The 26,923-nt window shown below is 53.3% G+C and overlaps 3 protein-coding genes and 1 non-coding gene across 8 annotated transcripts in view; 3 read left to right on the top strand and 1 right to left on the bottom strand.

Moving 5' to 3' along the window:
- Positions 1 to 343: 343 nt before the first annotated feature.
- On the bottom strand, positions 344 to 4,367 carry ATF5 (activating transcription factor 5). The gene is made up of 3 exons (XM_037147033.2): positions 4,280 to 4,367; positions 2,679 to 2,975; positions 344 to 1,721 (listed from the first exon to the last, which is right to left on the bottom strand). Exons 2-3 carry the CDS (start codon positions 2,854 to 2,856, stop codon positions 1,042 to 1,044), a joined length of 858 nt encoding a protein of 285 aa, XP_037002928.2. The 5' UTR covers positions 2,857 to 2,975; positions 4,280 to 4,367; the 3' UTR covers positions 344 to 1,041.
- NUP62 (nucleoporin 62) lies at positions 4,266 to 26,190 on the top strand. Its single transcript, XM_037147032.2, has 2 exons — positions 4,266 to 4,354; positions 23,478 to 26,190. The coding sequence occupies exon 2, from the start codon at positions 23,542 to 23,544 to the stop codon at positions 25,078 to 25,080; it is 1,539 nt and encodes a 512-aa protein (XP_037002927.2). The 5' UTR covers positions 4,266 to 4,354; positions 23,478 to 23,541; the 3' UTR covers positions 25,081 to 26,190.
- The window catches only part of IL4I1 (interleukin 4 induced 1), a 34,095-nt gene continuing 11,437 nt past the window's right edge, over positions 4,266 to 26,923 (top strand). For all 5 annotated transcript variants that reach the window (XM_037147029.2, XM_037147030.2, XM_037147028.2 and 2 more), the window contains exon 1: positions 4,266 to 4,354. The gene's annotated coding sequence lies outside the window, so the exon portion shown is untranslated. The remainder of the gene's footprint in view (positions 4,355 to 26,923) is intronic.
- LOC119050617 (small Cajal body-specific RNA 24) lies at positions 13,261 to 13,390 on the top strand. Its single transcript, XR_005082782.1, has one exon. It is a non-coding gene; the product is annotated as a small Cajal body-specific RNA 24 (non-coding RNA).

The raw sequence follows: 26,923 nt of genomic DNA, 5'->3' as shown, positions 1-26,923 counted from the left end.
CGCGCCCCCTACTGGAGACTTGGCCTGCAACCCAGTGTCAATCCACTGAGCCACACCAGCCAGGGCCAGCCCTTTGTGTTTGAGTGTCACCCTTTTTGGTATGTGTGACAAGGACCATGGAGAGCTGGCACCTTGGGCAATCCTTTCTTTTGCTGTCTATGTAAGCAATTAAGGGTCTGAACCTTCAAGTGGTTGTTGTTACCATTCAGTCAGTCCTGTCTTGCCTTGGCCTGGGCCGTGTGCCATGTGGGTGGGCCTGACCATGTTATTTCCATTATTATCATGCTTGTCTTTGGCCTTACACTGCCCCTTCTACGATGTCTCTCAAAGACAAGACACAGACCAGAAGAAATTCCTCATTTTATTTCCACCACAAGCCCCGCAAAAATCACTTCCCCGACCTCCCTCCACTACATGCAGCCCTGCCCCAGCACCTTCACCAAACACTGATCTCCCCCCAGAGCTAAAACGGACACCCAGTCACCAACTATGGCCACACCCACCCTGCCTGCTTCCCGCCCCCACCTCCACAGCCACCAGCTTTGTGAACTTGGCCACCCTTGGGCTCCCTGACCAAATGCACTTTCCCAGGGGCGCTCAGCTTGCTTCTTTTGCTTATTATATGGGTGCCACTCTTAATACCCTCCCTGACTTACTCCCAGGTGGCCCTCCTGCCCTCATCTATGGTCATTCTGCACGACCTCCAGGCTTCACTCCGCTGTTCCAGAGACCAGGTTTTCCAGCTCTCCCCTGCTCCCTGAACCTCCCGGGGGGCGGGGGAGGGCCCTCCTTCCCTCAGCTGTCACCTGAGAAGGCCAAATATGCCCTGGTTCTGGGGAGGGAGAAGGGGGGCAAAATCAGAAATGCAAGGACAAGAGAGAACACAAGGATTAAAAAAAAAAAAGAGAGAGAAAGGGGGGAGGTTGGAAAGCAGCTGGAGGCAGAGGGAGGATGGAGGGACCCCCCCCACCTCAGCCTCAGAGACAGAGGTGAGCCAGAGCTGAAGACCAGCGCCCCCTACAGCCCAAAGCCCCTGCCCATCTAGCTGTTGTGGGTCCTCTGGCTCCGGGCCTTGTACACCTCGATGAGCAGATCCTTGACATACTGGATCTCCCGCTCCACAGACTCGGCCCTCTCCCGCAGCTCCCGGTTCCGTGCCTCCAGGCCTTGGCACTCACCCTCCAGGGCCTCACCCTCTGCCCGCTTCCTCTGGCGGTACCTCAGAGCAGCTGACTTGTTCTGGTCTCTCTTCTTTTGCTTGCGGTCCCCTCGGGTGGTGGCAGGATTGGGGTAGGGGGCCGGGCGAGAGGGTGGAGGTGGAGGAGGGGGCTGCTGGGCTGGGGGAAGGGGAGCCAACCCCACATCCCCCTGCCCAGCCTCGTTGCGGCAGTACATGACCAGTAAGTCAAGGGTATCCAGGACAGGGGGCTGGGGGGGGTCAAAGGCGGGGAGGGGGAGGGGAAGAGGAAGGGAGGGTGCCGTTGGTGGAGGTGGCAGAGGAGGCAGCAGCTGTGGTGATGGGGAGGGAGGTGGGAGAAGCGGGGCATCAAGGAAGAAGTCTTCCATCTGCTCCAGCTCCTTCTTGAGGAGGGAGGCCATGGCTTCGAGGTCGGGTGGGGGCGGGGATGGTGGGGGGAGGGCAGCTGAGGGTAAGGGGGGCTCCAAAGGGAGGAGGGCAGTAAAGTCAACCCGCTCAGTCATCCAGTCAGAGAAGCCATCACCTGGGGGATGGGAGGAGGACAGAGTTCCTTGAGTTCCTGGTCTTCCACCCAGCTGGGTGCCCACTCCTGTTTGCTTCATTTATCTCATCCACTAAACCCACCAACCAGCCAGTCCATCTGCCAGCCGATCCAGGAATCACCAAACCAGTCAAGCAAGCAACCAACCAACAATCAAACATCTAACCAACCAATCAACTAACCGGTTAAACAATCAACATCCCGTGGACCAGCTTAATCAACTAAATAACTCAGTCCACCAGTCAATCAACCCTATTAACCAACCAATCAATGAACCAGTCAACCAACCAATGACTCAAACAACAGGCAACCAGCCATCTCTTCAACCCTTCCAACATCCTCTTTACTGATTAACCTACATCTACAGTTTCTCTGGTTTACTCTCAAGTTTAACTTAAAAAACAAACTAGGTATCACATGCACAACACACCCCGTTTCATCTTTAATTCATTAGTTATTGAAAACCCACTATGTTCCAAGCATTTGGGGCACACTAATGAATAACGTATTTTCTGCCTCAGGGCCTTTGTATGTGATGTTTCTCCACCTGAAAAGCTCTTCCCTTGGGTCTTTTTTTTCCTTCCCATCCTTTAGGCTTCAGCCAAAATGTTACCTACTTGGTGAGAGTTTCTTGGCTACCCAATTGAAGCTAGGTCTCCACTGTCATTTTTTAGGTCCACTACTAGGCATTTCCCACTTATCCCAATACCTCATCATTTAATGTCTTGTCTGCCTCCCCACTGGAGTGCGAGCTCCAGAAAGACAGGGATCATGTCAGTCTTGTTCCCAGCTATATTCCCAGCACTTAAAACAGTGCCTGGCATATTACAGGTGCTCAACAATTATTTATCCAATGAATAAATGAAGGAATTCTTCCTCTTTCTATTCTGCCCCCGCTTGTCCCAGCTCGCCCCACCCACATTCTTTACCTGCCCTTACCTGCCAGGGGCTCTCCCCCCCCTGGAAGCCCGCCCTCCAGGGCTCCCCCAAGGACCTCATAGGGACCCAGGGGGGCAGGGGCCAGGGGGAGTTTTCCATAGTCTACGAGCCAACCCAGGCCGCTAGCTGGGAGTACAGCCCTGTCCAGCTCCAGTCCCAGGGTCGCCAGGAGCGACATGGTTGCAGCACAGGCGCTGGGCACGGATGGCAACGAAGAAGGCTGCACCAACAACTGGGAGGAGGCTCTGGAAGTTGCTCAGCTGGGCAAACACAGGCACCACGGTGAAAGTGGAAGACCTACAAAAGTGAGACAAAAGTGGGTGGGGTCAGGCCAGCCTCACTCACGGCTAGAAATCACAGGGTAACCAAGCCACAATCCCATATCCCCAAAGTCCTCCCGCCCTCTCCCAACTGGGCTTGGGGCTGCGCCTTACCCTCTCAAAATTCTAAATTTGTCCTTTCTTTCCCCAAATCCCTGAGCCCTATCCATTCCCAAGAAAATTCTCTTTATACCTGACTTACTTTTCTCCAAAATTCCCAAGACACAGTCTTTCCAACACAGAAACCTAATGGTTTCCCAGGGGAATTTCCTTTAGCCCCTCCCACCCACACTATATTATATCATGAAAGAAGTCTATCCCAGGGTAATTTACTTCAGGCCACACCTCTTTCTCTAAAAATCCTTCCATTAGGCCCCACCCCCTCCCTAGGTTCCTTCTGGATTCAGTTCCCAGGGGAATTCCCTCTCCACCCCCACTGCCCTGCCCCTTCATTGTCATCCATTCAAATCCCATTATTTCCTTTGAGAACACTGCAGTGACCTACATTGTCCCTGCAAGTCCCACCCCATTGTTTATCTTGGCCCCACCCCTCCCTGAAGATTCCTTAGTCCCCGCCTCTTTCTCTAATCAGAGCCCCACCCTTCATCTGAAAGGTTCGCTTAGCCCCGCCCCCTCTCCCCACGGCTCCCGTAAACCCCATCTTACGGGACCGCTGTCACCCTAGCTCCACCCCATTCTTAATACGTTATCTTTAAACTGCTTTTTTTGCCCAATCTAAACCAGCACCCGCCCCAGCAAACGCCTGAATGAAAGGGAGGGAAGCTGTGCTGTGCGACCAAGCAGTATGAAGCAGGGAGGGTGGAGAGGACCAGCGGAGGATAGCTCCTACACCCTCCAACCTTCCACACATGGCTGCCTCGCCTAGGGCCAAAACGCATGCTCAGCCACTAGGACGGTTCCGCTGCTTTCTCGCTTCCGCCCTCCGGGTTATGCGCATGAGCAACGGCAAGGGAACGGAATGGTTTCAGGAGGAGGGGGTGGAAAACCCTCTCCGAGGGCTGCTAATGCGCCGGCGTAACCGCACGTGGGCCGTCTCCACCGCTCAACATTCTCTGGAATTAAAGAACGCTCCTTCGCCGTCAGGCCAAGTGCGCATGCTCGGCCGCGCCCCGACGCTTGCTTTCCCTTCTCTGCGCCTGCGCGACCGTGATCCCTCACTCTTGTCCCACCCCCCAACCCCCCCAAGCCCTGTCGTGAAGGCCGCGAGCTTCGAAAGGGCGGGAAAGGCAGTTGGAGCGGTAGGGACGAACGGTTACTCACTCCATGGCTGCTGAAAGGAGAGGCAGCGGCGGCCTCGGCTGAAGAAAGAAGGTGGGAGCGGAGAACACAGACGTGGTGAGCGCAGAGACGAGCAGGGGGCGCGGAGGGGTCGCGGCTACAGAGCCATGGCCGGGGCTATGCGGGTGGAGCTGATTTCGCGGTAACGTGAGGAGAGATCGTGATCTGACGTGGTGTTAGGATGGGGAATGAAGTGGCCCGGGGGACAATGGACAGATATACGAGGGGCGGCGCAGCACTGCCCGCCCGGATCCCTCCGCGCCCCGCCCCGCGGAGGCCCCAACCAGGAGACGGGCCTAATTCGGCCCTTTCCTTTCTCCGACTTGGGATTCAGTTCCCTCTTCCTTGTGGCTCTGGGGTCGGTCTCCCTCTTTCAGATATTGGGTCCGGCCCTCCGCTCTCCTTGACCCTTAGGCCTGGTTTCCTCGTCCCTGAGACCGACCTGAGAAATATTTTTACCTCCCTGAGAAAGTAAAAGCATTTCTCATTTACTTTCCTCCGCTTCACGAATTTCCGGCCAGCCACACGCTGGTCTCTTCATTACCCAACTTCCGACTCACCCGGAGAACCCTTTTTGTAGGTCAGAGCCCCGCTTGAGTCACAGCCCGCCCTCCATTCAAATCGCATACTAGCTGTGATGGCCTTGGGCAAATAACTGAAATCCTCTGGTCTCAGATCGGGAACTGTGTGTAAAATGAGAATAATCAACTCTACGTGATGGAGTTGTTGATGAGAAAGAAATAGTTGATGCTTGTGAAGCGCTACACTCAGAGCCCAGTTCATATTTGTCTGTTCAGTGTATATTAATAGAAACTCTGGGAGCCAGTCTCCCCCCACCCCACCCCACCCCCTGTGAGAGCCCCAGGCACTTGACCAACCAACGCCTACTAATAGGATCTTCTTGTGTCTCATTCACTCCTCCAAGATGGCAATTTTCAGCCACCCCCACTCCATTCCAAATGTTGGGTGTTCGGCCCCATCCTGACCCAGGGATGCAGGAATTGGACATCATCGCCCCCACTCTGCCTTTTTCTCCTTTTGCTGCCTGCCTTCCCTCATTGACCACCGCACTGCTGTCGGGACAGTCGGTTCATTCTTCTGCCCCTACTCCTCACCCTGCCTTCGTGAGATGTCCTCCACTGGGTTAGTCTCACAGCCCTGACAAACACGGGGAGAGCTATACGTCCATTTACTAGAACAGGGAGCTTCCTAACCAGTCCTTCCCTGTGCACTGGGTCCTCCACCAGCCCAAGTGCATGTGGGTCTTCCCTCTGGTGCAGAAATTTCTCTTCCCCGCCTTGCATCCATCCCCATCAGGGAGTCACACTGGGAGTTAAGCCGTCATCACTTTTATGGTGGTTATGAGACTGAATCAAAATCTAAAGGTGGGGGAACCCTAATTTTGAGAGTTATGTGGGGAGTACAGATGCGCAGGCTTCTTCCGCCTTCCCTGAGCATGCAGGAGGATCTGACCTCTTTTCCTTAGAGCACTTAATGTCCGCTCTGCCAGTATGGTAGGGGCTCCCTTATTACCCGGGCATCGCAGAGCAGCAATTAACATCGTAGACTCTGGAGCCATCTTGTTTGGCTTCAAACCCTGATTGTACCCTATTTACTAGCTATGTGATACTGGCCGTTTTCCTTAACTTCCCTGTGCCTCAGATTCAGCATGGTTTAAAAAGAAAAAAAGACCTGGCCAGGTGGCTCAATTGGTGGGAGATTCGTCTTCTGCACCAAAACCGGTACAGGTTCGATTCCCAGTCAGGGCATATACGTAAGGCAATGGATCAGTGTTTCTCACATTGATGTTTCTCTTTCTCCCTTCCTTTCTAAAATCAATAAATGTATACCCAGGTGAGGAATAAATGAATCAATGAATGAATCAGTCAGTCAGTCAATCAAGCATTTAATAGTACCTACCACTTAGGGCTGTTTTGAGGACTAAATGGGTTAATCCAGGCCAAGTGCTTAGTTAGACTAGTGCCGGGCACACCTCGGGAGCTGTATAAGGGGTTGAGGTGGGTATGTTATATCTCTGTTGCTAAGCAGTTAGTGCTTTAAAGCTGTGACTGGTCTCCCACCTTTTAAGGACTGACCTCCTTCCACTTATCAGTGGAGATTTGAGCGATAATGGGGGGATTAGGGTGGAGTGTGGAACTGGCTGCTGGTAGTTACATGTGCTTCTGAGAGTCCATAGGTTATGCATGGGGACTAGGGTTTTTTGTTTGTTTTTTAACTTTTTATTTGAATAATTTTAGGTTTATAGAACAGTTGAAAAGAAGGTAATTCAGAGTTTCTGTATACCCCTCCCTTAATTTCCCCCATTGTTGCCAGTCAGGAGCCAGCATCTGTACTCCTCTCTTAACGAAATTTCAACTTTATTCTGATTTCACTGGTTGTTCCCCAGTAGCCTGTTTTGTTTCAGGATCCCTTCCAAGATGCCGAATGACATTTAGTCATCGTGTTTCCTTAGCCTCCTCTGGTCTGCAGCAGTTCCCTGATTTTTCTCGTTCTTCATGACCACTGGAGGTGGGGTGTTCTATAGAAAGCCCCTCAGTCTGGCTTTGTCTTGTAGGCTAGGATTACGGGTTTTTGAGATGGTGGTCAGTTATTAAAAAGTAAGGGTAATGGACTTGTTTTTTAATAACTGGAAGTGAACTTGCTCTGTAGGCGAATCATGTTGCTGGCTCTGTGCAGACAAAAGACATTGGGGAAGGGACCCTGGTCCCCCTGTCCCAGCCCCTTGTACTTTTTTCTCTCTCTTGGATCCCACCCAGTTCAGCTCTGGTGCTGACTTCCCCACCCAAGCAGCCCGACTCAGTCCTGCTGAGTGGGTGCCAGTTCTCATACTTAATTCTCTAGCCCTTCCAAGTATTTGTGATTTATGGGGGGTAGGTCATCAGTGGCTGGCTGTGAGCCCAGGTCCTGGTACCCTGAGTCCGCTTCTGTGCCTACCCCTGACTCGGACCTGTGGCTCCTCTGGCACTCAGGTGCCTCAGCCTCCCTCAGCTTGGCAGATTCTCGGTGCCCCAGCCCTTTCAGCTCTTGAACTGGGGCTGGGAGCATGGGTGGGGCTGCTGGGGACTCTTTGTCAGTTCGGAAGGACCAGCCATGGGGAGTGAGGAGGCAGTTGCAGGCAGGTTGCATCAGCCTGGCTCTTTGATGGGGAGGCGGAGTGGAGGGATTCTCTGGGGGCTCCAGGCACGCCCAGCAACAGGCTCCGAGTTAGTAGAGCCCTGCATCTGGGAGAGGACTGGCACAGCAAGGATGGGCTATGGCAGGGGAGGGGGAGCAGCCACCTGTGCAGGACCCTGGGAATCCGAGACGCCGTGCCAAGAAGGATCATCACATCATAGAGCCTAACCCACTGGTCTTGCAGGGGGTGAGGCTGAGGCTCTAAGAGGTGAAAGGCACTTATATTATATAATCACACTGCTGGCTGAAGCCCAGACCCCCCCCCCCCCCCAACACTTGACAGCGTCTAATGCCCTGCAAGCCCCAGGAGAATCTATTTTCTCCTGTTAGATCTGATCCCCCCCGCCCAGGACATAGCCTGCTAGGAGGCCACTGGGCCTGGGGCATCACCTTAGGTTTGCTGCTGCTCAGTTGCCAAATTCTATTGATTCTGACTTGCTTCTCCCCATCCCTCCTGCCTAGAGGAGGCCCTCCTCACCTGTACTATTGCAGCAAGCTCTCGCTGCTTTCCCAACTCAGGAGACAGTCTGCCGTGATGGGAAGGGCACTGAGTTTGCATCAGATAGACCCAGGTTCCAATCCCAAGCCCACACCACTTAGTCCTGCCTGGAGGTGCAGAGAGGGTCCTTACTCCGCCTCACTGTCACCTGCCTTCTGCAGAGAGTGGGTCAGAGTGAGGGCTCTGGAGCCAGCCTGCCAGGTTCACGTCCTGTCTCCACCACTCCTGTGTCCCTGAGCCAGTGGCATCTCCTCCCTGGTCCATACAGTGGGGATAAGAGGACCCATCTCATAGTTCTTGTAAGGAAGCAGATCAGTGAATGTGAAGTTGCTAGAACAGGACCTGCCTACTTATGAACAGTAGTTATTTTTCTCTAAGGCTTGGGGTGCTGGGAGGACTGCATGAAGTGAGGTACGGAAAGCCTGGCACTTAACTACCTAGAGAATCTCTACACGTTTGTTTCTCTTCCCATCCCCACCACACTTGGCTCTGCTTTCACAGCCGCCTCACAGACAGACACAGATGTTTGTGTCTGTGGCTGTTTCCCTGAGCTCTTGGAAGGCAGGGTCAGGACCTTCGTTCCTGGCGGCACTCCCCACAGCCCCCAGCCCTGTCCTGCTGCAACCTAGGTAGTGACCGCAGTTCACTTTCAAATAAGTTGCTTGTGCACAGAAGCTGGGAGTTCAGTAACTTTGTCCCTGAAGAGGCATGAGGGCAGGTATCTGGGTTATGCAGGCCAAGGGGGCAGGGATTGGAGGTGAGTGTCCTGGCAAACAAGGGCAGGAAGGCCAAGACCAGTTCACTCGGGGAAGGGACAGCCCAGGGCATAGTCTGCCATGTGGCCGGGTGGCTCAGAGTCCTCTGGAGCCCCTCCCCTCACTCCTGCTGCATCTCCCTCTATTGCATCTCCCTCTGCAGAAGCACCTCCCTCAGCAGAAGCAGCCATAACTCTTAGCACCTAGTTGGGCCCTGTGCTGCTGCGCCAGCCCTGGCACCCTCAGTGGTCTTCCCTATTCGCATCTGTGCTCTCCGCTGTAAGGAACTGCTACAAACTGAGTGGCTTAAAACAACACTCACTCCCTCACTCCCTTTCAGTTCTGGAGACCAAACGAATGGGTCTGTGGGACTGTGTTGTCCCCGTCCCCCGCCCCCCCCCCCCCCCCCGGGCTCCAGGGGAGAATCCATTTCCTGGCCCTTTGCAGCTGCTGGAGGCCCCCTGCGGTCCTTGGCTCTGCCCTTCCTCATATCACTCCAGCCTCTGCTTCCATTGCTACATCTATTTCTTCCTCTGCTATTCTTTCCTCTGTTATAAAGACCTTTGTGATTACATTAGAACCATCCAATCACGTATGCTAAGTGCCTTTTGGCACATGAGGTCACATATTCACAGGTTCTAGGAGCTAAGGGTGTGGACATCTTGGGAGGCAACATTATCCAACCGCCTATACCACCCCTTTTGGAACTTCAGTTTCTAAATGCTGGGGCCATCACTGGGGTACACCCACTTGTACGTGCCTGTGGGGACTGGCCATAGGAAAAGCCCAGGGCCACCTGAAGGTAATTGACAATGTAGAATCCTAGAGCTTGGGGTGCCATCACTTACCACTCCTTGGCCTCTGGCATAATACCACACCCCCTTGTTGCTGTGGCCTCATCAGTACAGTGGGGACAATAGCAGAACCTTCCTGACAGGACAGTGGTGAGGGCCAGAGAGAGAATGGTGGAAAGGCCTAGAACAGAGCCCGGCTCGATGAGTGAACCACCCCCATAGACCCCCGGCCCTGGGCCAGGCAGGCCAGCGAAGCCCTGGGCTTGCCTGAAAGACACAGGTGCTGCCAGGGGCGGCTCATGTTGCTGGGCAGCAGTGCCAGCCTGGTGGTGCAGAGCTTCTGATTTCACAGCAGTTGGAAACCCAGATTTTTTCCATGAGAGCCGTTTTAAAAGGTTGGCAAGTAATTCAGAGAAAAGCCAACAAACCACAAGTGTGGATAGGCTTGGGCCACAGGCTGTCCCTGACCTTTGTTCCGTGACATCCCCATCCCCAGGTGCATGCTGCTCCCTGCCCAGTCGTGGGTCCCAACCCTCCACTGAACTGACCACAGTTGCAAAGGGGCGGAGTCTGGTCAGACTCGGAAAGTCCAGAGGGCCCTCTTTGTGGGGAAGCAGGAAAGGTGCTCTCTAGAAAAACGTCCTCGGAGAGTCAGGTGCCTGCTAAGGGGGGCTGGTGTCTTACTACCCCACCTGTCCCTTAGCAGCCTGCCATGCCCCCAGCCAGAGGCCACCAGGAACACGGACAGTTAAACAACTTGAGTTTCTTGTACCTGGCAGCTAGACAGGCTGCCCACCACAGGGATCTGAGGTGGCTGAGTAAGGGGGTATTAGGACTTAAGGAGCTGGGCTGGGTTAGGTGACCTTGGGTAGAGTTCAGGGAAGCAGGGACAAGTCCGTCACAGGTGTCTGTCTCCCCCAGAGGTGGAGGAAGGAGTGGACCTAACACTGTGGTTAGTTAAGAAGCAGCCATCAGCATTTGGTCCTTTTTGTGCTTTGGACAGCCTTCACCCTTTTGTCTCGGCCTGTTGCTGTCAGAGGGGTCTCGCTTGATGTTGGTGTTCTATGCGGTTGCTTCTGTTTGGCAGGAGAGCCCCAGGGCCTGATGGGCAGGGCTGCCTCTCCCTGTCTCACAGCAAGTATGCTCATTCTACCAGGGCAGAGGTGGGAAGAAGCAGGGCTGGGGTTGGGGCAGCCTGAGCCTCCTCCCCCATGTGTGGGCCATGGACACATTTCTGGTACGACTTGGGCACAAGGGAAAATAGCAGAACCCGAACCCAGCCAGCACCCACTGGGATAGTTGGTCATAGTGGGAGTGGGGGGGTCGAGGGAGGGGGCGATCAAGGCGGAAGCAGGGAACCACAGTGGGAAAACCTTGCAGGTACCCAGGGTCCCCCCCCTCTGCAGGCAGGTGGGGACTGCCCCACAGAGAACATGGAGAGTCAGTGGCCAGCAGAGCCCTGCGCCTCAGCCTGGGAAGTTCAGGGTCCCTTTGCCCTTCCATTCCTGCTCAGGGCGGGGCAGGAATGGATTCCTGAGGGGGGTGGGCAGGAAAGAGCAGCCGATGTCACTCTTTCCACTCCAAGCCTCAAGGAGTCCAGCCTCAAGCTGGGAGAGGCAGAGAGGCCTGAACTGGATGAGAGTGAGACCTAAGCTAGTCTGGAAGGTGAAGGTGATGGTGATGGCCCAGGGTGTGGTTAGAGAATGAGAAGGGGGTACTGGACCTGGCGATGATTGGCGGGGGTGGCGGTGAAAAAATATCTCACTGGAGAGGCTCATAAGGCCCAGGCAGCCTCGGTGGGTCCTAACTACTTCTGTGCCATTGGGCAAGTTACCTAAGTTCTCTCGACCTCAGTTTGCTCATCTGAGATGAGCTCCCATCTCAGATGGGAGCGCTGATAGTTCCCACTTCGTAAGGTCATGGGTCAGTGCAGGTAAAGCACTGCCAGCCGGCATAGAATGTCCTGGAATATTTGTGTGTGGCTGATAACCAGGGACAGGTAGGGGCTGTGTTTGCTTCTGATCCTCAGATTCAAAGCTACCCAGTCCCAGCCTCCAGGGGCTTTCACCTGGTTCCCAGAGAAACTGTCTCCCTGGCAACCGTCTGCCACAACCTGGCAGGGACTTGTCCCTCCCTCCCCCGCTGACAACTCTGGCCTGTGCCCTGGGACTTGGTGTTGATTGCAGGAGAGCAGCTGAGGAGGGAGCACCTGTGTGTGCCCTTGTGTCTGAGCTAGTGTGTGTGTGTGTACACTCCTACTACACTTTCTGTCCGGGTCTTGATACCCTGGTGTCGCATCCATGCCCATCTTCATGTCCTGTTGAAGGCCCCCGATGCCTCTTGGCCAACTGGAGCACTCCACCCCAGTCTCCTTCCCACCCCGTTCTCCACCAGGCCTCCTCTTCCCCAGATCACTCTTCCTCAGACAAAAGTGTGCTCCTGTCTGCGAAACCGCTCTGCCCAGCACCTGCCCGCCTCTGCAGCCCTGCTTCCGCCCTCTGAACCCCCTTCCCAGCATCCCATGCTTGTTTGGTTGGTTTAATGGGTTTAGTGAGATTCCTTGTCGTTCACATCCATTTATTATTACAGTTCTGTGGGTTTTAGTACATCCACAGGGTTGTGCACGCATCGCCACAGTCTAATTTTAGAACACTTCCATCACCCCAAGAAGAAGCCACATACCCATTAGCAGTCATTCCCAGTCCCCAGTCCTCCCACCCTCGGCAACCACTCTTCTGCTTTCTGTCTGTGGATTTGCCTGTGATTTTATCCAGTTATCAACTGATGGATGTTTGGGTTGTTTCTGTATTTTGACTATTTTGAACATGCATATACAAATTTTATGTAGATAATATGTTTTCATTTCTCTTGGGAAGTACCTTGGAATAGGATTGCTAGATTATAGGGTAACTCTTACGTTTAATCTTTTGAGGAACTTCCAGAATGTTTTCCAAAGAGGCTGGCCTGTTCTACATTCTCACCAGCAGTGAATGAGGTGTTCGGTCTCTGCATCCTGCCAACACTTGGTATTGTCCATCTATTCTAGCTACCCGAGTGGTTGTGAATTGGTTTCTCATTGTGGTTTTTGTTTGCATTTCCTGATGGCTGATGATGCTAAGCATCTTTTCCATGTTTGTGTATCTTTGGCATCTGGTGGTTTCAACATAGGGCATTTAACACCGTTCTCCTGGGCAGCAGGCCCTTGCCTGTCCCAGCTTATGCCTGGAGGGGTTGCCTGGTCCCTTCCAACCCTAACTATTGTATTTTGTTGTGTCTAAAGCTCACGTTTTTGCCGAAATTTTTGAGGGAAAACAGAGATGCACGGTATACATGGGTAGCGCCTGAAATACCTTGTATCTGTTGTTGTGTTTTGTAATTACTTGTTACATAAAATTTCTTACACTGCCCTGGCTGGTGTAGCTCAGTGGATTGAGCGTGGGCCTGTGAACGAAACAACCATGGTTCAATTCCCAGTCAGGGCACATACATGCCTGGGTTTCAGGCCAGTTCCCAGTGGGGGACGCATGAGAAGTAACCATATACTGATATTTCTCTCCCTCTCTCCTTCCCCTCTATCTGAAAATAAATAAATAAAATATTTTAAATTTTTTTCTTATACTGTACTATGTTAAAAAGTAAATGCTAAAATTCATTTATAATACCCAAAAAACACCAAGTATCTCAATATAAATAAATAATTGAATGAAAAATTAAAATGAGTGGACATCTACTTTTATTCAGTTTCTTCTTAAGGTGAAGAAAACTGTTTGTAAATGTCCTAGAGAAACACAGTAGCCTTCTGTTCACCTTTTGCAAGTAAAAAGGGTGGATCGTTCCACTACTGACATATTTTTTAAAAATTAAAAGTGGTTTTGTTTTTTTTGTTTTTTTTTCTTTTTCCCTCCTGAAAGCTTGGGCCAAAAACATGTGTGCTCACACTACACCAGAGAGCATTGTACACAGCAAAATACGGTAACTCTTCCTCAGCCTTCAGAACATCCTTCCTCCTCTGGGAGGGTTTCCGTGATCCTCCCCTGGGCTTCCGGGAGATTCTAATCAAAGCTCTTCCACGGGGTCTGCCAGCTTGTCAGTAACTTACCTCTTGGTCCCCTTAGTAAACTGAATTATTTGAGGGCAAAGAAAGACCTTGTCGCATTCATCCTGACTTGACATTAATGTTGCTGTTGGACAAGTGACTCAACTCTCAAAGGGAGATATTACGGGCACCTGCCTGAGGGTGGGGAGAGTGAGAGCTTGACTGGCTGGTACACGGGAAGCTCTGGAAAGAGGACCTGGTACAAAGCAGCCCCTGGATCCACTTACTCCATCGGCAAGGGTTCAACAGGGTCCTGCAATGGCAGCAGCTCTCACAGGCCCAGGAGGAGGGGGTTCAGCAGTGGAAGTCACAGGCAGAAATCCTGCCTCGAGGAGCTGACATTCCAATGTGTGGACAGACAGTACAGGAGACGAATTGTATTTCAGATGGTGCTAAGTCCTAAGGCTAGCCAGGGAAGGCCTCACTGAGTAGGTAGCATTTCAGAAAAGACCCAAGGAGGTCAGGGAGTGAGCTGTGGGGGCATCTGGGGAGCGAGTGTTCCAAGGAGAAAAAGCAGCAAGGACAAAGGTCCTGAGGCAGGAGTGCTTTAGGTGGGGGGTGGAGGACAGCAAGCAGGTGGTGGGGGTGGAGTGGGCTGATGGAGGCCAAGAGCGGTCGGTCAGCAGTGAGGGCACCTTCTGACCACTGTGAATAACGCTGCTGTGATATTTGATCGTGTTTAAATGACACTTGGGGAATTTTAGGGCGGTGGCCAGGCCATATTGTCTTTGCCCAGCACAAGGCCTGTTCCGTCCCAAGTCTTAGTGGATGTTTGTTGATGAAATGAATGAGGCATATTTGTGAATTACCTACCACGTGCTGGCACGCAGTGAGTGCTAAGTAGTTAATTCTGTTACCATTAATTTTTCATAAATGCAGCTGGTGTATCCGATTGGCGGAACTTTCCTAATCTCAGGTGCTGGCAGGTGGGAGGGAAAAGGCTGAAGGGCAATTTGGTACTCCCTAGTAAAGCCAAAGTTCATCTCTGGGCCCCTGTCCTGGAAAAATGTCTGCGTTTGTTAGCACCATCTGAAGGCCCAAGGAAGTGTGAGCGTATGCCTGTTGCAGTATGGTTTACAACAGAGGAAAATTGGGGGTGTCCCAAATGTCCATCAGTAGGGGCTTGGGCAAGTCAGCTGTGGGGTAGGCATACAGTGGACTGATTTAACGGCTTTTAATGTGTCCTCACGGGTGTGGGGACCGGGGTGGAGGCAGTGACCAAGGGGTTCTTAGTTCTGTCAATAATGTTGAAAACAGTGCTTTAAAGAAAGGACTGACATATTAACTCTGCAATTAAAATGTAAATGTAGTCTTTGACTACAAGAGACAGAAACAGAACAGTTCTTGGCATAAAAAGTAGGGGACCCAGCAGCACAGTATTCTTCAGATCTCTTCCAGTCATATTATGTTTGAGAATGGTGGTTCTAGCCCTGGCTGGTGTGGCTCAGTGGCTTGAGTGCTGGCTTGTGAATCGAAGGGTCACTGGTTCAATTCCCAGTCAGGGCAAATGCCTGGGTTGTGCTGGGTCTCCAGTAGGGGGTGCATAAGAGGTAACTACACATTGATGTTTTTCTTTCTCTCTTCCTGTCTCTAAAAATAAATAAAATGGTTTTTCAAAAATAGTGGTGGTTCTAGTAACTTCCTTAAGATCTACTCTTCTGGTTGTTTTTTAACTTTCTACGCATGTCTTACCTGATTTGTTTTCCCATGGGAAAAACTGCTGTTTGTACCAGCACTTGAGCTCCCTCGGGTGCAATTCTGGGCCTCAGGAGCAGGAAGGAAACTGTAATTACTAATTAGGTGTGAAACGGATTCTTGGGGTAGAGACTCTGTTTTCAAGGGAAGGAAGGAAGGAGAGAGAGAAGGTTGAGAGCCCATGAGTACCAGTGACATTCAGGCATTTAAACAGTAAGCACCAAACCTTGCAGTGAACCTGGAGGGATCGCTTCCTGGGGGTTGGCCAGGAGGGGGAAAGGCAGGCAGCACAACAGTCCTTTTGCGGCCCCTCCCCCTGAGGAGCAGACAGACAGACACACCTCCTGCTTGTCTCCTCTGCTGCTGCCTTTGAATACTTAAATGCAGTTCGGTTATACCTGGGCGGTTGGTGAGTGGTGGTCCTCCGGGAGGAGCAGGCCCAGGTGAAGTTAGGAGCCCAGTCCCGGGGAGTGAGGGGGCGTTTCCATTCTGCCCTCTCTGTTGGGGATACCCTGTACTGCGATTAGGGGTGGCTTTTACATGGAGGTGAGTGCTGAGGTTTCTGCGCTGCTGATTTGGCTTAGATAGCTCTGCCCCTCTCTGAGGCTCCTGCACCAGGGCTGGCCATGCCCACCAGGCGGGATGGACATGAGAGAGCTGGACACAAGAGCCCAGGCCACCACCTCTGGCTCCCTCTAGCCCCCCCCCCCCGCCCCCACCTCCCAGCAGCCTGAGTGAGTCTTTCAAAACAATTCATCGCACTCCTGCCTGGCCTTTAGGCCTTTGTGTTGCTGTCTCTGGGACCTGAAAAGCTGAGAGGGCTGCCTTAGCTAAGATCTGGTTAGCAGGGCGTTCATGTTAGTTACCAGTTGATTTCCATTCTTGAAAGAAGGGCTCCCTGAGTTCATCTGTCCCTTGAGGAACAGATTGTAAGTGATAATAGTGTTTAAGAAGCAGCCCTGGCTAGTGTGGCTCAGTGGATTGAGTGCCAGCCTGCGAACCAAAGGGTCACCAGTTTGATTTCCAGTCAGGGCACATGATTGCAGGCCAGGCCAGGTCCCCAGTAGGGGGTGCACAAGAGGCAACCACACATTGATGTTTCTCTTCTTTCTCCTTTCCCCTCTCTGTAAAAGTAAATAAAACATTAAGAAAACAGTGTTTAAGAAGCAGAGTTGGTGGGCTTTGGTGAGCAGCCGAGGAGTTCTGTTGGACTTGTTGGCAAAACAGCACAGAGATCGTTGTGTCAGGCAGTGGACAGGGAGTCCCTTTTTCTCTTCTCCCACTTTCTTCTGCCCCCACACCTCTGGTCTCTGAGCCCATCGTTGCCCTTCCTCCAAGTCTTAAATAGCTAATTCCATGGGGGAAAGTTCCCACAGAGCCAGCGCCTGTCCTTTCTGGACACCAGCATTGTCAGCAGCGCCACCAGGTGGCTATGGGTGGAATGCTGGAAGCATTTGCTCCCATCACCCCCCAGAACTTTTGTTAATGAGTTAACATTTCCTGAGCCTTGATGATACATGTGCTAACAAAGTAAGCACCTGGCATGGATCAGACCATTTCTTCTCAAAGACCATGATTCATGAGCTGTAGCCCTAGTTTTATTTTATTATTATTTTTAAATTTTACTTACTTATCTTTAGAAGGTAAGGGAATGAGAGAGGGAGAGAAATATCAATGTATGGTTGCTTCTCATGTGTCCCTGCTGGGAACTGCTCCCTGCTAGGAACTGCCTGCATCCCAGGCATGTGCCCTGACTGGGAATCGAACCACGATCTTTTGGTTTGCAGGCCCTCACTCAATCCACTGAGCTACACCAGCCAGGGCTCCTTGTTTTATTTTATTTTTTTAGGAGACTGAGACACAGGGATGAACCTAGACTCTGAGACCCCAAGGCTAAGAATAGAGAAGCAGGGACTCAAGCTAACAGGCTGTGTCTCGTCAGGCAACTGACAAAAAAGGACAAGCAAAGGCCCCTGTCCTTGGTGCACGCACATCAGTCCACAGTCTGGACTGACGACAGCTATGGGCCTGCTGCCCCAGGGGGCCCCCCCCATCAGCGGACTAGGTACCTGGATTCATACTCGTGAGCCCCATGGAGGAGCCCTCGTTGCTGCTCCGAATGATGAAGCAGTGTTTCTGTTATAAAGGAAGGAGGCAGGTACAGGGGGAAGCAGCTCTCCTGGCCCCAGTAGGTGAATCCCATTGTGGGAAGGTCACTGAAGCTTCTGCGGGGAGCCAGCGAAGGACAGTGGTGGGGTCGGGAAGGGGATCAGCATCATGGCTTTGTCGGCAGTAGAGGGACTGGCCTGCCAACCTGCCTCTGTGACCAGCCTCTAACCCCACCTCCCCATGGCCTGCTGCCCCAGCCACCACTGGACAGAAGGCGGCCTGTCTGTGCCACGCCCTTGGCAACCTGCCTGCCCTGAGAACCTCATTCATACTTTTAAAAAAAAATTTTATTTATTTAATTTTAGATGGAGGGGAAGAGAGGGAGCGAAACACCAATGTGTAGTTGCCTCTCGTGCACCCCCTACTGGGGACCTGGCCTGCAACCCAGGCATGTGCCCTGACTGGGATTCAAACCTGAGACCCTTTGGTTTGTAGGCCTGGTGCTCAGTCCACTTGAGCCACACCAGCCGGGTGAGGAGTCCTTGCTTTTCATGACTTTGAATACTTCTTGCCAGTCCCTTCTTGCCTGCAAAGCTTTTGAGAAATCAGCTGGTAGTCTTATGGCAACTCCTTTGTAACTCTCTGCTTTTTCTCTTGCTGCTTTTAAGGTTCTCTCTTTATCAACTTTTGGCATTTTAATTATGATGTGTCTTGGCGTGGTCCTCTCTGGGTCCAGCTTGTTTGGGATTCTCTGTGCTTCCTGGACTCGTATGTCTATATCCTTTACCAAATTAGGGAAGTTTTCTTTCATTATTTTATCAAGTAAGTTTTTGGTTTCTTGCTCTTCCTCTTCTCCTGGCGCCCTTATGATTCAGATGCTGCCGCATTTGGAGATGTCCCAGAGGCTTCTTATGCCATGCTTTTGGTTTTGGGTTTTTTGGGGTGTTTGTTTGTGTGCTTTTAGAATTCTTACTTTTTCTGTGCTGGTTGCCTGTTTATTTCTTCCTTTTGTTTCAATTCATTGAATTGAATTCTAGCCTCCTTCCCTTCTCTGTTGGTTCCCTGTGGATTTTTCTTTATTTCACTTAAAGTAACCTTCATTTCTTTCCTTATATTTTTGTCGTACTCAGTAAGTTCTCTGATTATCCTGATCACCAGAGTTTTGGACTCTGCCCCTTGATAGGTTGGCTATCTCCATTTCATTTAGGTTTTTTTGTTTTTTTTTCTGGGGTTTTGTTCTGTTCTTTCATTTGGGCCGTATTTCTTTGTTTCCTCAGTTTGGCAGCTTCCCCGTGTTTGTTTCTATGTATTGGGTAGAGCTGCTTCTACTCCGTCTTAGTAGTGTGGCCTGTTGTAGAAAAGGCACCTGTGAATTGTGTGGGGCAGAGCCTTAGGTAATTTCCAGGGCGGGGCAACCACTTCATAGCTTTGTGGCTCTGTGGGGGTAGGGCCCAGAGAGGGGACAGTGCCATTGACTGGCTCTTTGGAGGTCTGCCCAGCACTTACCCTGTTTCCATTCATTTTATCCACTTCCCGTGTGTGCCTGGCACCCTTACAGCTGCTGCCCTGCCCTAGGGGTGAAACACCCACAGTGGGTGGGCTTGCATATGTTCTAAGTCTGCCTGGGCCCTTTAAGCGGCAAAAATCCAGCATTTTCTTCCTCCTCCCCAAGGTAATAGGAATTTATCTTCCTGGTGCTGTTGGCCTGGGGCTGGGTCCACTCACTCCCAACTTGTCCCCTGTGATCTTTATCCACCACACATGAATGTGGGACCATCTGTTCTGCCATCACCTCTTCGTGCCACACCGAGTCTCCTCCCGTCTCTGAGACTCAAACCCTGCTCTCCGTCCGGATGAATCTGGCTTCATTAAGTCCCTGCTTGTCAGACTTCCATACAGATTGATTTTCTGACAGTTCTAGGTGTTATTTGTTTTGATATTTGGTTGTAATTCTTTCTGTGGTTGCACAGGGAGGCGAAGGTGTCTCTATCCTGACCAGAAGTCTGCTGCCCTACTTTCTCTTTTGTTCCTTAGCCTCTTACATTATGATGTGTGATTTATTTGAGCATTTGTTGTTTTCCTTCCTCCCGAACATAAGCTCCGTGAGAACAGGGTCTTCTCTGTCTTGTTCACAGCTGTATTTCCAGGCCTTGAACAGCGCCTGTACATAGCAGGTACTCGGAAGTATTTGTTGAACGTTGTACTGCAAAGAATTTGTTTACTCTCAGACTGCACCGTGGAAGATGGGCCTTTTTCCTCTCTGTTGTTACTATGTACAGAGTAGATACTAAAGTGAGGACTTGGAATGGCCAATGGACCTGGGCGAAGCTGGAGAATGACAGCAGGAGAACCCAGGCGCTCCCCCCGGGACGGGTTGCGTGTGTAGGTCAGAATCCGGGCGGGTCTTTCCTCTGACTTCCCTGGGCTGGGGAGGCAGGCAGATGTGGTCTGAAACCCTTGGGCGAATGTGGGGCTTTGGGACAGCTCCTCCCCTGGGCCTCGGATTCCTCGTGGGTGAGCTGCAGATGGCCTCGGCCGTGGCTGTCCAGCCGAACGCTCGCCCAGGCACGCGCTCCACTTTTTCTAGGAAAGCACACTTCAGTTTCTGTTCCTCCTGCTTCCCCCAGCACCATCAGTTTCTCTCGTGGGACAGCGCGCCGCTTTGGTGAAAGCAGGAGAGCCTGTGTCAGAGCTCATGGCGGTGTGTGTTGTTCAGCTGCACTTGTGAGAAATTCCGGTTCTACTTGTCGGTGGTTTTGTGAACTGGGACGGGCCCTGCAGACCATCGCTTTGTTTTATCTCGGTGCAAACGTGTACATTTCCCAAATTGGGGTTCTCTCTCTGCTGTGTCCAGAGTTCTGTCTGGCTTGGACCTTGGGCTCTTGGCCTAGGCCATCACCCAGATGCCCCCCGCCATCCACCTCCAGCCTCTTCAGTGCATCCCCACACATATGTCTGGGCCGATGGCATGGCATTCGTGGCTCTGCCAGCTCCTCCCCCTGTATCACACAGCACACTGGTCAGGGGTCCCCACAGCCACCCTCAGAGTCACTGATTCACCAGAAGGGCTCACAGAACTCAACACAGCTGTCGGACTCTTGGGTACAGTGAACGGATAGAGATTAAAATCGGCCAGGGCAGAATCCAGCAGAGGCCAGGCGCCAGCGTCCATTGTCTCTTCCAACGGGGTCACACAGACAGCGCCCAGTCTCCCAGCAGCGATGTGTGACCATGTACAGGCTGTCACCCACGAGGCTTTTATTGAAAGTCAGGCACATTTTTCACTGAGTCTTCAGCCCCTCCAGAGGGTCAAGCTGACATACCACATGGCCCAGGGTCTCACCTTAAAGACACTTTCTGTCAGGCAGGACACTCCAAGGACTCGGAGCTTCCCTCCCAGGATCCATCAAGGGCCAGTCCTGTGTGTGGGATGTGAAGGGTGTGGACAGCCTGGGCCCGCTGAGTATCCCCCACTGTACACACACTCCCTCTGGCCTCTCTCAGTCACTGGACCCCCTAAAACCCCCCTGTTCCGGCCTTCCTCCCTGTCTCCTGGTTGGTCCGACATCCTTTGACACCCAGCGTAGGCATGTGCTTCCTGGAACCCGGGCCAGGGTGAGAGGCTTGTCCCTGCTCCTACTAGTAACCAAGCCCTGCCCCTGCCTGGAATCCTGGAACTGAAGCTGATGCCTGCTGAGTCTCTGGCTGCCTGGAGGACAAAGGCTGTGGCTCAGTGACCTCTTTGGGCCTCACTCTCTTGGTCTGTAAATCGGACCTGCTGCAGATGGACCTGCTTTCGGGAGGGAGGGAGCAGCGATGCATCTAAAGCACGTGGATGGCTGCGGCTGGGTCGGTGTGTGTTCGCTGTTGTTAGCCCCCGGCATCTGAGGTGGGAAACCAATGAGGCATTTAGTAAACGACAGGCCGTGAAACCAGACAAGCTGCCACGGAAGGTGGGGTTTTTTTGCGGTTTTTTAATAGTATAAAAAGCAAAGACTTTTTTTATAAATGTCCTTCTGGAGAATTTTAGCTGGAACTTATTAATAGCAAAAGCTCTTGGGGGCTGAGGACCTGAGAACTAAGACCCGTGGGTGGCTAACAACAAACGCAACTTGAGGTGGCTCTGTAGTGACAGGTATGTCCTCTCACGTGAGAAGGGCAGGGGCCCTGAAGGTCTGGGGCTTCAGATACTTGCTGTGGCCCCCCCAAAAGTGAATACGCTTTTCTCAGAAGCCCTCAGATGAGCTCTGTAAATATGCCAGGGCCAGGACCCTGCCCCAGAGGGACAGCCGTCATCTGTCAAGCAGCGGTTGGCATACCTTTCACACGCTCCTAGGAGGTGCCAACGGGCAGCAGGCTGAGATCTGCGGGCTTAGACCAGAGACCAGCAGACGCACTGGTAGCACAGGTGGCCCTGGAGTCCCCTCCCCAGGAGCACGTGGCTGTGTGGAGGAGACACCCCCCCAAAAAAACAGGGTTACTGGGGGGGGCAGAGGATGAGGCGGAAGTCGGGAGGGGTGGTAGCCACAGTAGGAAACTTAAAAAAATAAAACGGCCTGAAGAAGGAGTGGGAGAGCCCTGGCTGGATAGCTCAGTTGGTTAGAGCATCATCCCGGTGTGCCAAGGTTGTGGGTTTGATCCCCAGTGGATACATAAATAAGCAGAACAATGAATCTCTGCCTACCTCTCTCTCTATCTCTTTCTATCTCCCTCCACCTCTCTTTGCCCCTTCCTTCCTCTCTCTGTGTAAAATCAATTAAACAAAAATTAAAATGAGCCCTGGCTGGTATAGCTCAGTGGATTGAGTGCAGGCCTGCAAACCAAACAATCTGAGTCCCTCTCCCCTGTCTGCACCGGGCCGGGATCCCAGCCGCCTCGGCAGGCTGGTTGGGGAGCCAGCTGAGGAGTGTCCGTAGCACGGGGCCAGGCACCCAGCCGCCCCGGAAACCCCCTTCCCTGCACCGGAACTGGCACTTCGCGCCTTGCAGCCACAGCTGGGCTTTCACGGGCCCTGCTGCTGGGCTAGCTCGTGCCTACAGTCCTCCCTCACTGGCTTCCAGGGCTCTGCCCGAATGACAGTGTGGGGGGTGCCTGTGCGGCGGTGGTGGCAGGGAGCACCCCCACTGGTGCTCTGCTGTCAGCCGCACCTCAGCGCTGTAGCTGCCACCAGCCTTCGTGACGGAACTGAGCCTCAGAGGTTTGCTGTCCCTTGTTTGAGATCAGTTCCAGGGAGCTGCCAGGTCGGTCACCCGTCACTTTTATCAGACACCTGCTGCCTCTCAGCTGTGTTAGTTCTGCAGCTGTTCTCACATATCATCACAAATTCAGGGGCTTAAAGCAACACATGCCAATTCTCTTACAGTTTAGATCAGGGGTCTGAAATTCGCCTCACTGGGCCCAAAGCAGGGCGTCAGTGGGGGTGGCTCCTTCCCAAAGCTGCAGGGAGAATTTCAGTGCTGGTCTTTCCCAGCTTTTGAAGGCCACCTGAAGTCCTTGGTTCACGGAGCCCTTTCTCTGTCTCCAAGTTCAAAGTGCATCACTCCCATCTCTGCTTCTATCATTTCGTGGCCTCTTCTCCAGTCAGTTGTCCCTCTCTGGGCCCGTTTTAAGAAGCACGCTCAAGGGAGCATCCCCAGGCCCCTTCCCGCTTGCAGTCAGCAAGGAAACCTGGGGAGTGGGTCCTAAAGGTGTCATTTGGTGTGCTTCTGGTCTCACTCGCCAGAAGCTCCTCGAATCTGCCTGACTCCTCTGGCTGAGGTCAGTCGCAGGGCCTGCTCTTGGCCTGCCCCACAACAGCGGGGCTCCTGCTGGTGCTGAACAGGGCAGTGCACAGCCCGGGCACCTCTGTCTCCCCATGCCTCCCCCACCCTGCTGGCTCCTTCTTTCCTGGCATAGTTGGCAGGGCCTGGTTAGGAAGAGGGAGTGGCCGCATGTTAGGATTGTCCAGTCCCACCGCACTGCACCGTGCCAATGAGGTTGCCTTTCCAAAACTGCCATCTGATCATGTCACTTCCTCTGCTTTAAAAATCTCCCCAAGGTTGCAGACCCTGACGGATTGGCTTTGGGAGCCGGAGTAGCTGCTGCCGCCAGAGTCGGGAGCCATGAGCGGGTTTAATTTCGGAGGCAGCGGGGCCCCCACAGGCGGGTTCACGTTTGGCACCGCAAAGACGGCGACAACCACCCCTGCCACCGGCTTTTCTTTCTCCTCATCCAGCGCTGGTGGGTTTAGTTTCGGGACTTCATCCCAGCCTTCGGCGAGCGCCCCGTCTACCAGCCTGTTCTCACTCACGACCCAAGCGCCAGCAGCACAGACCTCTGCATTCAGTTTTGGAACCACAGCACCTGCGGCAGGAGGAACTGGGTTTTCCTTAGGGGTCAGCGCTCCGAAGCTAAACCTGAGCAATGCGACTGCCACCTCAGCCACAGCACAGCCCAGTGGCTTCGGGCTTGGGGGCAGCACCCTCACCAATGCCATCTCAAGCACCGTCACCTCCAGCCAGGGCACGGCACCCACCGGCTTTGTGTTCGGCTCTACCACCACCTCTGCCGCACCATCCAGCACACCCGGGGGCTTTTCATTCACAGGTGGAAGCACATCCCAGACCGGGGGAACCTCCACTTTCAACATCAGCTCGATGGGGAGTTCGACCCAGCCCACGACACTGGGTGGGTTGGCCTTCACCCCAGCCACACCGGCAGCCACTGGAGTGGGAGCCACACAGCCAGCTGCTCCCGCACCCACTGCTGCCACCTCCAGTGCCGGGCCCACGCTCTTTGCCTCACTGGCTACCACTCCAACCTCGTCTGCCACCACCGGGCTCTCCCTTGGTGCCCCAGCAACCACAGCTGGAACATCTGGGACTGGAGCGCTGGGCTTCAGCCTAAAGGCCCCTTCTACCACATCCGCAGCTACAGCCACCGCCACCACCAGCAGCAGCTTTGCCTTGAATCTAAAACCCCTGGCAACAGCCGGGATCGCCAGCAGTGCGCCCACTGCCATAACTGCTCCGTCTGGCCCCAGTGCAGCCAGTGGGGTGTCCACCAGTCCAGTGATGACCTACGCCCAGCTGGAGAGTCTGATCAACAAGTGGAGCTTGGAGCTGGAGGACCAGGAACGGCACTTCCTGCAGCAAGCCACACAGGTCAACGCCTGGGACCGCACGCTGATCGAGAATGGGGAGAAGATCACTGCCCTCCACCGTGAGGTGGAGAAGGTGAAGCTGGACCAGAAGAGGCTGGACCAAGAGCTCGACTTCATCCTGTCGCAGCAGAAGGAGCTGGAAGACCTGCTGAGCCCACTGGAGGAGTCGGTGAAGGAGCAGAGTGGGACCGTCTACCTGCAGCACGCCGACGAGGAGCGCGAGAAGACCTACAAGCTGGCCGAGAACATCGACGCCCAGCTGAAGCGCATGGCCCAGGACCTCAAGGACATCATCGAGCACCTGAACACGTCCGGCGGCCCTGCCGACACCAGCGACCCCCTGCAGCAGATCTGCAAGATCCTCAACGCGCACATGGACTCCCTGCAGTGGATCGACCAGAACTCGGCCCTGCTGCAGAGGAAGGTGGAGGAAGTGACCAAGGTGTGCGAGGGGCGGCGCAAGGAGCAGGAGCGCAGCTTCCGCATCACGTTTGACTGAGCCCAGGGCTGGCTGCGGGGCCCGCGGGTTCCCAGGGTGTTCGGGGGCGGGGGGGGGAGCGGTGCCCAGTTACTGTCTAGCTTTTGTTTGTGATGAAATACTTGTTCGATGGTCTGTTTCTTTCAAATAATTGTGCTGTTGAGAGAACTGTTTTTGTGATTTGATGTTTCACATTAACAAGTGGAAGTATTCCGAGTGCTCTGGTCGGGGCAGCCGCCGGGAGGTGTGCCGTCTTTGTATCTTTCCGTGTCCCCCACCCTTTCCACCCCTGCAGCCATTCACGTCGTCCTGCTTGCCCCAGCTGGGTGCTGGAGAAGTGCCCATTCGTCGGAGAGCCCTGCGTCTCCCCACCAGGGTTCCCTGGGCCGTTTTCTGTGTAACACACAGTTGTAGGAATGAAGCAGGGAGACAGCGGGTTGGTCTAAGATGTGTACACGTGGACATCCGCCATCCATGCAAAGTGACACATGACTAGAACAGGCAGCATGATAGTGAATTTTACAGGAGACAGGTCAGATGAGGGACTTGAACGAGGTGTTGAAAAAGGAGTCAGACTCAAGACAGGGGGTCTTCGTGTTGCCTGGCAGACACACCTTGGCTTCCTGGTCTCTCTGTTAGGCCTCACCTCGACCACCCCAAAGCTGTGTCAGATGGTCATTCTGCAGTCCCCAGGTCACAGAGAGCTTGCGCCTTTGGTGACTTGCCACCTCGTATTGTGCTGTTTGCTTCTCTGCCTCACTGTTAGATTGTGAGCCCCTGTGGGCAGGGGTGTCTCGCTCCCCTTGGTGTCCTCACACAATCCCTGTCATGTTTATCAAACAAAGGAACAACAGAAATGGAACCCAGCGTGAAACATTAATCCATGAAATGCCTGCTGAAAAGGTGGTGGAGGCGGCCACAGACTTGGTTCTGAACTTCCTGATGCCAAAGCCGGCCTAGTCAGGTACAAGGAGACCCACCGTGTCCAGAAGGCAGAAGCCAACCAGCTGTACCCCGGGTGTCTGTCTCATTTGTCTTCACACCTCGCTGCGCTCTGAAGTACCTAGACCTGTATGTGTGTATGTGTATGTTGCTTTCCTCAATAAAATACAACTTTCTGTGGAACGAGAATACGAGCTGCTCTTAATGTGGATCACTTAAAAGGAGAAAGCTGGGTTCAAAAGCAGGTTCCAGAAGACTGTGAGGTGGGGATCTGTGTATCCACAACTCAGAAACGAGGCAGACTGAACAGCCCATCGTGTACACACTCACATGCACGCAAGTTCGAGTCTCGGGGTCCGCTGATGCTCACGGTGGAAGAGGAGCACGAGGGAGGGCCTGTCGGAGGCGATGTGCTCAGGGCCACGGATCGTTGTGGGAAGCACTCCTCTCCGGAGGAGTGGGGCCGGGTTGGGTGAGGGCCAGGTAAAGCGAGTGGACGGAGGCCCCAGCAGCCCCACTGGCTTGTGCACAAACTCCGCGCCCTGCGGCACTGGCCGCTGTGCCATGCGTGAGCCTTGACTTCATCTGTGACCCGCATCTGACCCCTCCTTCCACCTGAGGGGAGGAGGCAGAGGGACAGGCCTGGGGTCCCCCTAGAAAGTAGGGAGCGGTTCAAGTTTTACCCACATTTATTCATTTCATGTCCATTTGCGGAGCCCCTGCTACATAACAGACCCTGACCTGGCCGTAGGGGCTACAAAAAGGAAGTTTGTCGTGTGGGAGGTCTTGGCAGAGGCTGCACAGCTAATAGAAGGAAAAATTTCCTGCCCTGACTGGTGTGGTTCAGTAGTTTCGGTATCGTCCTGTCCTACAAAACCAAAAAGTTGCCCTGGTTGGTGTAGCTCAGAGGATTGAGCGCGGG

Source organism: Artibeus jamaicensis, unplaced genomic scaffold (genome assembly GCF_021234435.1).
Source record: "Artibeus jamaicensis isolate MK-2021 breed Jamaican fruit bat unplaced genomic scaffold, CSHL_Jam_final scaffold_804, whole genome shotgun sequence".
NCBI classification, from domain to species: Eukaryota; Metazoa; Chordata; class Mammalia; order Chiroptera; family Phyllostomidae; genus Artibeus; species Artibeus jamaicensis.
Note: the sequence above shows the minus strand (reverse complement) of the source record. Positions and strands in the feature narration are given on the sequence as shown.

What these genes read in the sequence shown, in the direction of transcription:
- NUP62 (XM_037147032.2), top strand. Translation starts at nt 23,542, where the DNA reads ATGAGCGGGTTTAATTTCGGAGGCAGCGGGGCCCCCACAGGCGGGTTC.
- ATF5 (XM_037147033.2), bottom strand. Translation starts at nt 2,856, where the DNA reads ATGTCGCTCCTGGCGACCCTGGGACTGGAGCTGGACAGGGCTGTACTC. An exon ending in GGGGGGAGAGCCCCTGGCAG is followed by an intron (nt 1,722 to 2,678) that starts GTAAGGGCAGGT and finishes CCCATCCCCCAG; the next exon opens with GTGATGGCTTCTCTGACTGG.